Genomic DNA, 9,597 nt, shown 5'->3' with positions numbered 1-9,597 from the left:
ATTTGAAAGGAATTGGATCAGGGAGAGGACAGAGCAAGGACATCCAGGAAAGAAAGGAAAAGAGGAGGCAAGGCACTTTGTCTGGCCTAGACCTCTTAAGTCCTCTTTCTATTTTCAAGCCTTTGGACAAACTCCTTTCTTGCCTTCTCCTCTCTTCTTTTTCTCTGCTTTTGTTCCCACAGGTGGTGGTAGTTTGGGCTGGTAAATTTGTAAAAGCCCTGAGGCTGAATACTGGTTTGAGAAATCCAGAGGTGGTGTGGGATAAAGGATTGTGCCAGTGCTTCTTTGCTGCCTGAAATAAAAGCTCTCAGAAATGTTTCTGGTCTGAATTCAGTTTAGCCCTTAGCATTGGTTTGGAACTAAGGGAATGTTCACCTGCAAAGTGAAAACTTGAAAGGCTCAACTTTGAAAAAACTGGTTGGTTTTGAAATAATCTTGATGCAGTTTGAACTGCATCACTGTTGTGTTGGTTTACGGGAGTCCCATCTGGAGCCTTTCCAGTCTGGGCTATCAGTCCAGCTTGGTCAGATGAAGAGCTCTGTACTGGAACACAGAACTCCATCTCCATCTAATCCACTGGCATTGTTTTTCTCCAGCCTGAATCTCCGTTTTCTGTGAGTGAACATCACAAATTCTGGCCACGATGCTGCCTGACCTGGACCTGCAGCAAGGGAATGATGGGTGGGGGAAATGCCAGGGCAAGTTATAGAACAAATGCATGAAATCAGGAGGATTTCTGAGACAGAACAGGTCTGTGTGTGCAGGTTTAACTGGAGTGTTTCTGTTGAGCTGGACACCAGAAAGCTGTGATTCCTTTTCATCCCCCAGTTTCTCTACCTGCCAGAGGATATGAAGTTGCTCTCCCATGGGATCTGAGTGATGAGCTCAGCTTTGTGACACCACACTGGAGCTGCTTTTTCCTTTTTTCCCCTAGCACTGAATCCTATTTACGAGGTGGTTGGGAGGGGCTGTTTGTGCTGTTAACGAAGGAAAATGCAGAGAGAGGAGGAGGATCCACGTTGCCAAGGGTGTGGGGAGGACTCGAAGGGTGGGAGGCACTGAGGGATCCTGCTGGGCATCCTCCTGGGAGGTGGGAGGATCCAGGGACACAGGATGCAGGTGTGGCTGCTTCCTTCACTCACTCACCCTCATCCTTGGCTTTAGGAGATCAGGAATCACTTGCATCTGAAGCAGGAACTGAAGGAAAAACTCTAATCCTTCTGGAGGACTCCTCAGCCTTTTGTGTGGACAAACAGCAGAGTGTGACGTGGTAAGAGAAAATAATCCAGGGATTTGTCCCTCTCCACAGCCTTTCCTCTGGACCAACTGTCTCTCCAGCTTTCTTTTCTTCCAGCACATTCTGCCCCTCTGTCCAGCTTTTCCTCTGGACCAACTGTCTTTCCAGCTTTCTTTTCTTCCAGCTTTTGCTTTGCTTTGCAAGAGCATCCTCAGCGTCCTCGCTCCGGTGTGGGATGGAAATGTGAGTTTTTCCAAAGGGCTGGAGGCACTGGCCAGTTTCACTCTCTACCCAGTTAGCAACTTGAATTCGTTCTGCTTTAGAAAACTTCAGGGACTTGTGAAATTAAGGGGGGGAAGTTGCTTTTTAGAACACTTTGCTTCGAACGAAAAGCAGTTGTAGCACACTGGAGCTTTGCAGAGAAATGTCAGTGCCTTCGTTAGAGACAGAGCAGTTGTAACCCTTTACTTCTAAATTCGCAGCAACTTCCAGCAATTAGTTGTCAAACAGTGACAAAAGGAAGGACAAAGCCTGAAATAGTGGCTAGTTACACGAGACAAAGTGTATATATTAGATATATTAGAAAACTAGGATTATAAATTAAAGTAATATTACAATATTAGAAAACCAAATTAAAATAATAATAAAATAGTAGAAAATTATTAGAAATTAAATAACCCCAGAAGTCTTCAGTCCCCAGGGCCAGGCTGTGACAGTTCCAGCCGTTGTTCTTGGGCAATTCAAGAATGATGAAGGATGTAGAGTGAAATTTGATTTTGTGTCAGGTTAAGATGTTGTGATACTGTCTCAGGAGCCCCAAAGATGACTACTGATTTCTCACAGTTCTCTGAACATCTTTGCTGGAATATTATCCCTCAGTGTCCCTATTTAGCTCCTGTGTGCCTTTGGGAGCTGTGCAATGAATTTACCCCGTGGCTCTGATTTCTCAGGAGAACAGAGCTGGCATTGCCTGCAAAGCTGGGCTTTATGGGACCTCTAATTTATGATCCCTGTCCTGGGCAAGGACTGGTGTGTCCAGCAGCATCTCCCTCAAAGGTCACGTTCTGGGGGGGGCTTCTCCCTGACATTTGCCCACAATCAGCACAGACAGAAAATGGAGTTTGCAGATGTGACCTGTGATAACATTGCTGAAATAAATCCCAACTAATTTGCCAAGAAACATTCTGAGGAGCTGCTTTAAATGTCAGTGTGGCAGTGAGATGAACAGTGGTGCTTTTATGGAGCTGCTGCTCTGCTGGAGTTTCTTCTCAGCAACTGTCAGAGTGTAAAATCTGCCCTGAAATCCCTTTGCCATTTATTCCCAGGATATTTGCACTCTTCAGATCTCCAGGGTTGACCCCGGTGGTCAGACTGAAATAGATTTATTAAATATGAAGTGGAGTTATAAATGGTACATTTCTTTATTGTGTATTTCTTTAGTGTATATTTATCACATATTTATTATATATTTATTGATCCTGTATTTATGTATTCTATATTTATTTATTATAAATTTGTATAAAAATATATAATAATATATTTATGAGAGCGTTTGCACTCTTAAAAGCTCCTAGACTGATCCTAGTGTTCAGATCGAAATAGACTTATTAATATCATAATATTAATATGATAAAATGATAAAATTCTAGATTCCTTTATTGTATATTTACTTATATTTATTAATTCTCTCTATATTTATTATTTATTTGTATAGAAATTTATAATAAATATATTTGTTAGAGCATTTGTAGGACACTTTTAGTCCTGTCCTGTGTAGTTGTGCAGAGGACTTGATGAGACCTACTCATGGCAAGATAACTTCCAGCCTGGGGACACTTAAGAGATGAAATCTTGACTATGTTGGAACAAGAGGGAAAAAATTCCCGGTGGTTTTGTTGTCAGTTTTTAAACCAGATGTGCCCGATGTGTCCAGCCAGTGGCATTGCTGGTCGGTCCCTTTTGGGATCGGTGGCCAACAGGTGCCTCTCTGACACAAACTGGGCTGATGTCGCTGAAAAATCAGAACTGGGGGATACAACCCATAGATTTGGGGGGTTTTTTACCCGAGTGTGTGCAATAAATAGTGATGTCGGTGACAGTTCAAGTCCCACAGTGATGTAGGTGATGGTTGTGTCCCTCAGTTGATAGAGGTGATGGTTGTGTCCCACAGTGATGTAGGTGCTGGTTGTGTCCCACAGTGATGTAGGTGCTGGTTGTGTCCCACAGTGATGTAGGTGCTGGTTGTGTCCCACAGCTGATGGAGGTGATGGTTGTGTCCCACAGGTTGATGGAGGTGATGGTTCTGGGGTTCTGGTCCCACAGTTGATGGAGGTGCTGGTTCTGGTCTGACCGTTGATAGAGGTGCTGGTTGTGTCCCACAGTTGATGGGGGTGCTGGTTCTGGTCCCACAGTTGATGGATAGAGGTGCTGGTTGTGTCCCACAGGTTGATGGAGGTGCTGGTTGTGTCCCACAGTTGATGGAGGTGATGGTTGTGTCCCACAGTTGATGTAGGTGATGGTTGTGTCCCACAGGTTGATGGAGGTGCTGGTTGTGTCCCACAGTTGATACAGGTGATGGTTGTGTCCCACAGTTGATGGAGGTGCTGGTTGTGTCCCACAGTTGATGGAGGTGCTGGTTGTGTCCCACAGTGATGTAGGTGATGGTTGTGTCCCACAGTGATGGAGGTGCTGGTTGTGTCCCACAGGTTGATGGCTCAGCGGGTGCTGGTGATCGGCAGTGGGGGCAGAGAACACGCCCTGGCCTGGAAGTTGGCCCAGTCCCCACATGTAAAACATGTGTTTGTGGCTCCAGGAAATGCAGGAACGGCCGACAATGGAAAAATTTCCAATTCAGGTAATAGGGGGGATATGAAATAAAATCTTGTGCCAGTCCCTCAGTGCTGCTGGTGCAGGAACTGAATCAAAGCCACCCACAGCGGTCCTGAGGTGGTGTGAGGTAACAGTTGCTCTTTCCTTTTACTGGTGCCACAGCTTATTTTAGACACATATTTACTTTTTTCAGTGTAATTTTTTCTGAAAAACCCTGGAATAGAGGGCTCAAAGCTCTAAACTCTGAATAGAAATTCCCCGAGTGTTTGCCCAGGCTGCCAACTGAAATTTAGCTCGTGCCCTGGCTTTGGGTAAACCTTTGCTCAGATGTTGACATTGAGTTTCCTTCTGAACTTATAGTTTTATTTTTCAATGCTGTTATTGTTATGATAAGCAGCTTTTAAAAGTTTATCTTGGTTACATGTGACAAATAAATAAAAACAGTAGTGCAAAGTGGCAATGTTCACTGCTCCTTTTGGACTCTAATTATTAAATTGTTGTTTTATTTTGCCCTTCGTGGGCTGTTTCATTATTTGAAATAGGGAGATGGAACAAAGGTATTCTCATCTCCTATCTCTTATTTAGGCTTTACAGTGATCGTTGAATTATATTTTGTTTTCCTTTTCAGCTGTCTTGGTGAGCAATCACACAATTGTTACCCAGTTCTGCAAAGATCACAACATTGGACTTGTGTTAGTTGGAGAGGAAGCTCTGTTGGCAGCTGGTAAGGCTGAAATAAATTGACAGAAAAAAATCAGCACCTTAAATTCTGGTTTAAAGTGGGGGGGTAACTATGACAGTGCTTGGTAATGTACAGAGCTAAAGAGCTCTTAAACTGCCCCATGAAACAGGTCACGGATATTCAGAACCTCATTTTAAGGATTAATTAATTATTTGAGACAAGGAAAAGTGTACCAGGGCTGGAATAATGATGGGAATTTCCTTTTGTCAAATGACTTCATGTTTCCAAGGGGTCCCCTTGGTTCCTGTGCTGTTTTTGATGCTCAGGGATTGTTGATGACTTGAGGGCGGCAGGAGTTCGGTGTTTTGGCCCGTCTGCCAAGGCAGCCCGGCTGGCATCCGACACCAGCCTCACTAAAGCCTTTCTGGATCGACACGGGATCCCGACAGCACGATGGAAAGCCTTCAGCAGCGCCCAGGAAGCCTGTAGGTTTATCATCAGGTGAATATTGGGACACTGGAAGCTCCTCTGCCAAGTTCTGTGTGCATCTGGCCTTCACCCAGGGTAGTGGAAGTCCCTGGAAGTGTCCAAGGCCAGGTTGGATGGGCTTGGAGCAACCTGGGCTAGTGGAAGGTGTCCCTGCCCATGGCAGGGGGTGGCACTGGATGATCTTTAAGGTCTCTCCCAACCCAAACCAGTCTGTGACTTTATGATTCTGTGAACTGAAGTAGGTTGGTTTTGTGTTCACAGATCCCAGCTCTTCTTCCCTTCCATCAGCTCCTTCAGGATGCTTAATAAGCCATTTAAAAGACAAAAAAAATATGTTTTTCTGGTGTGTTGTTGTTCTTCAAGCACTTGGGGGGAAAAAGTAAGACTATGGGAGGCATTGAGGTGAAAAATGAGGATTTCCCTGGATGCAGAAGCAGTGCCTGAACCTCCCTTTACTTTCCTTGAAGCACGGACTTCCCTGCACGAGTGGTGCGGGCGAGGGGCCCTGCGGCCAGGAAGGAGGTGACCATCACAGCCAGCAAGGAGGAGGCCTGCAGAGCTGCCCAGGAGATCATGCAGGTGCATAAATCCCTAATTAACCACTGGGAATCCCAGTCAGGATGTTCTGCAGTCTGTGAGTTTGTCATTCCAGCTACAGGAGGCGAATACTTTGGGGAGAAACTTGCCCATTTGAGAATTTCTCTGGGTGTCCTCCTCAGATTCCTCCTGTGTGCCCCAGACAGCGCTTGGAGATTTTGTGACTGAACTCCTGCTCCAGTCCTGAGTCCCACTGCCCTGCTCCTCCAAATTTTAATTTTTCCTTGGCTCCCCGGGCCTGCTAAAGTGCATTTCAGTGGGGCTTCCTTGTCTCCAAATGAAGTGCCATTGGCTGTGCCAAACACATCAGCATTTAAGAAAGCTGGGACTTTGTTTTTTCTGTTAAAAGAAACTGAGGAGAGAATTTAGCCAGCAGATTCTTGTTTGCTAACTGGGGATTTGTTTGGTTTTGTTTTGTTTTTTATAGGACAGAATGTTTGGAGAGATGGTTGTTATTGAAGAACTTCTTCAAGGGGAAGAACTTTCCGTATGTGATCGACGGGGTGATGTTGTGCTTTTATTCTTTGGCATCATTGCTCTGCTCCTGCATAAACACACGAGTTTATTGTTTCAAGTAGTTGGTCTTTTGTTTTATTTGCACTTTGAGAAATATATGTATACATACACGGCTTAGATTGCATGTTATATATATGCAGTATGATGTCATAATAATCAGTGCATGCTGTCCTAGGTTTTTCTTCTACATTAGCCATAAAATGGCAATTATGGTGATTATTTTTGGTGGGAAATGATCTTTCCTAAGGAGACCTAAAACATATGGACTTTGTCTTGGTAATTGGAACAACGTGGAGCAGCCTGGTCTAGTGGAAGGTGTCCCTGCTCGTGGCAGGGAACAAGATGACCTCTAAGGTGCTCTCAACCCAAACCAGTGTGGGATGCTGTGATTCCCACATTTCCCAGCAGCACTGAGCCCCGGGCTGTGACCAGCAGTGGATGTCCCTCGGGCCAGGCCGTTGTCACCATTCCTGTTGTGTGTTTCTCCTCACAGTGCTCGTGTTTCACGGACGGTGTCACCATCGCTCCCATGCCCCCGGCCCAGGCCCACAAGCGATTACTGGATGGGGACCAGGGCCCCAACACTGGAGGGATGGGAGCCTATTGTCCAGTCCCTCAGGTAGGGCCCTGCTCCTGCTCAGCCTGTGCTCCAGGGGTTTTCTTTAGGGCCCAATCTTACAATCTTATAGAATGTCCTGAGCTGGGGGGGACCCTCAAGGATCATCCAGTCCAAACCCTGGCCTTGCCCAGGACACCTCAACAATCCCCCCCTGTCCCTGAGAGCTTTGTCCAAATGCTCCTGGAGCTCTGGCAGCCTTGGGGCCGTGCCCACTGCCCTGGGGAGCCTGTTCCAGTTCTTGTTTCTATCCACATTTCTTCTGGGATTGATTACAGGGCTCAAACATTAATAATCACTCTTTAGGATTTAATTAATTTAGCCAGTGTTCTGTGGAATGGCCTCTCTTCTACCTCTTCCAGTATTCCCAGACTTGGTGTTTCTCTGCTCCCATTTGCATCACTTCAAAAATTCCTGCAAAATCCCTTGTGTGCCCAGGGTCTCTGTGAACATAACCTTGGGGTTCTTGTTGGTTCTTAAAGCTTTGCAGGCTTGCTGTAAATACGCTGCTCACACACATTATTAGTGTGGCTTTCTCCAAGTCTGCCTGTGTACAGCCCAGGTTGCCAGTCTCAGACCTTTTTAAGAACCAACCAAAAAACCTTGGGAGGCAGAGGATTGGTGTGTCCATCCTTCAGGCAGCAGCAGCCCAAGGGAAGGAGCTCACGGGTCAGGGTGGGACAGCAGCAAACAGGCCCTTCCTCACCCCAGTCCTTCCAGGTGCTATGAGCAAGTCCAGCCAGTGTCATCACCGTCCCAACCAGTTTGATGTTGGTTGTCAGGTTCCAGAAGTTCTTCTAGAGCAGATCAGGGGTGCAATCCTCCAGCACGTTGTTGATAGTATGAGACAAGAAGGAACAGCCTATGTGGGTAAGTAACCACTCAGCTGCAAACCAAGGCACAGTCCCATCCAGGTAAGTTCCGTTGTCAGAGGTTGCTTCTGAATTCCAAATAGTATTTGTTTAAAAACCAAACCAGCAGCAGTTCATTTTTCGTGCCCCACTCATTTGGTTTATAGCTCTTCCTTTGGAGAGAAGAACTTTGGTCGTTTCTCCATGAAACACACTAGATTTTACTGAATAGTTGTAATTAAAACATATTCATAGTTCAGGGCATAACCTATACTGAAGTTCAGTCATACTGTTCACTCCAGTGTACGTTTTCCTCACATCTTTATGTGAAGGTTGTTTTGGCAAAGGCAGGTGATGCCCACAAATGTCACTCAATGCCTTGCTCCTAATTCCTTATGATCTGCAGAAATTATTCCCACATTCCAAAGTAATGTGTTGCATTTAAAGGAGTCCTTGAAAACAATAAATATTTCAATTCCTTTGCTTGACTGTGTTCTCTCTGTTCAGGTGTGCTGCAAACAAGTTTAATGCTGACCAAAGAGGGGGTGAAGATTTTAAACTTTAAGTGTCAGTTTGGGGATCCCCAGTGCCAGGTAAGTGGAACGTACTGGATAATTAAAGGCTTCACGCTTTTATATCTGACTGCTGTAACATCTCTAGGGAAAGATCTGGATACAAACATCTTAGACAATGTGAGGTAACTTTAAACTTTGTCTGATCAGCTCCTGTGAATTGTTAGTTAAAGGCTTTAAGTTAAAGAACTGTTCCTCAGATTTTTGGTTTTCTGAGTAGAAGCAGAATGGGAGGGGCCTAAATTCATGTTCCTTCGACATAAGTTCACATCTCACGTGTCTAAACTTATGGTGCCAAAAAACGCTGCAAATTAAATGGTCACCCACAATTTCCCAGTCTGCTGGTTCGGCACATACAAATTTTATTCTATTGATTGAATTTCCCCTCAGTTGAACTTCAGCAAGTCAGCAAACTAAAACTTCTGTTACTGTGAAAATTTTCTGCAGGTAATTCTTCCTCTGCTTAAAAATGATTTTTATGAAGTGATTCAAGCAACGATTGATGGCAAACTCTGCAGCTTCATGCCAGCCTGGTCCGAGAGCAGCACGGCCGTGTGCGTGGTCATGGCCAGCGCGGGATATCCGGGGGACTGCGACAGAGGCATGGAGGTGACAGGTGACCGTGGGAAGGTGTTCATTGTTTGGGGTAAAAAGGTCACATTTGGGGGCGTGGGCGCTGGTTGTGAGGGCGAGAGGGCAGATTTTGGAAGCTGAGGCAGGTTTTGGGGTGAAAAGGCAGATTGGGGGGCGGGAATTTGGGGGTCAGAAGTGTGGATTTTGGGGGTCTGGGGCAGATTTTAGGGTGAAAAGGGCAGAACTGGGGGTGGGGGGAAATCCTGAAGTAAAAGAGGCAGATTTGGAGGTGAAAAAGGCAGATTTGGGGTGTGAAGGGTAATCCTGAGGTAAAAAACTGTGCAGATTTTAGAGCGTGGGTGCAGATTTTGGGGTGCAAAATGCTTATTGGGGGGGGTCTGAGGTAGATTTGGGGGTGAGAGAGGCAGATTTAGGGGTGTTAAGAGATGTTCACGAGGTAAAAAAATTCAGATTTGGGGGTGAAAAGGGGAGGTTTGAAGGGTGAGGAAATCCTGAGGTAAATGGAGCAGATTTGGGGGCAAAAAGGGCAAATTTGGGACGTGGGGGACATATCTGAGGTAAAAATACAGATTTTGGGGTGCTGAGGCAGATTTGGGGGTGAAAGGGGCAGATTT

The 9,597-nt window shown here is 45.6% G+C and overlaps 1 protein-coding gene across 4 annotated transcripts in view; it reads left to right on the top strand.

The window, feature by feature from the left end:
* The first annotated feature begins 6 nt into the window (after positions 1–6).
* LOC108509422 (trifunctional purine biosynthetic protein adenosine-3-like) overlaps positions 7–9,597 on the top strand; it is a 12,405-nt gene continuing 2,814 nt past the window's right edge. The window contains exons 1-11 of one of the 4 annotated variants that reach the window (XM_017838854.1): positions 7–67; positions 1,165–1,270; positions 3,943–4,091; positions 4,695–4,790; positions 5,075–5,249; positions 5,705–5,816; positions 6,262–6,321; positions 6,844–6,969; positions 7,749–7,836; positions 8,325–8,410; positions 8,837–9,129. In XM_017838854.1, coding sequence (XP_017694343.1) covers positions 3,947–4,091; positions 4,695–4,790; positions 5,075–5,249; positions 5,705–5,816; positions 6,262–6,321; positions 6,844–6,969; positions 7,749–7,836; positions 8,325–8,410; positions 8,837–9,103 — 1,155 coding nt within the window. In that variant the 5' untranslated portion in view covers positions 7–67; positions 1,165–1,270; positions 3,943–3,946 and the 3' untranslated portion in view covers positions 9,104–9,129. The other 3 variants (XM_017838850.1, XM_017838853.1, XM_017838852.1) reach the window with 3 other exon arrangements.

This window comes from Lepidothrix coronata, unplaced genomic scaffold (assembly GCF_001604755.1).
Source record: "Lepidothrix coronata isolate B3197 unplaced genomic scaffold, Lepidothrix_coronata-1.0 Scaffold364, whole genome shotgun sequence".
Taxonomy (NCBI): Eukaryota; Metazoa; Chordata; class Aves; order Passeriformes; family Pipridae; genus Lepidothrix; species Lepidothrix coronata.
This window is presented reverse-complemented; position numbering and strand designations above follow the sequence as displayed.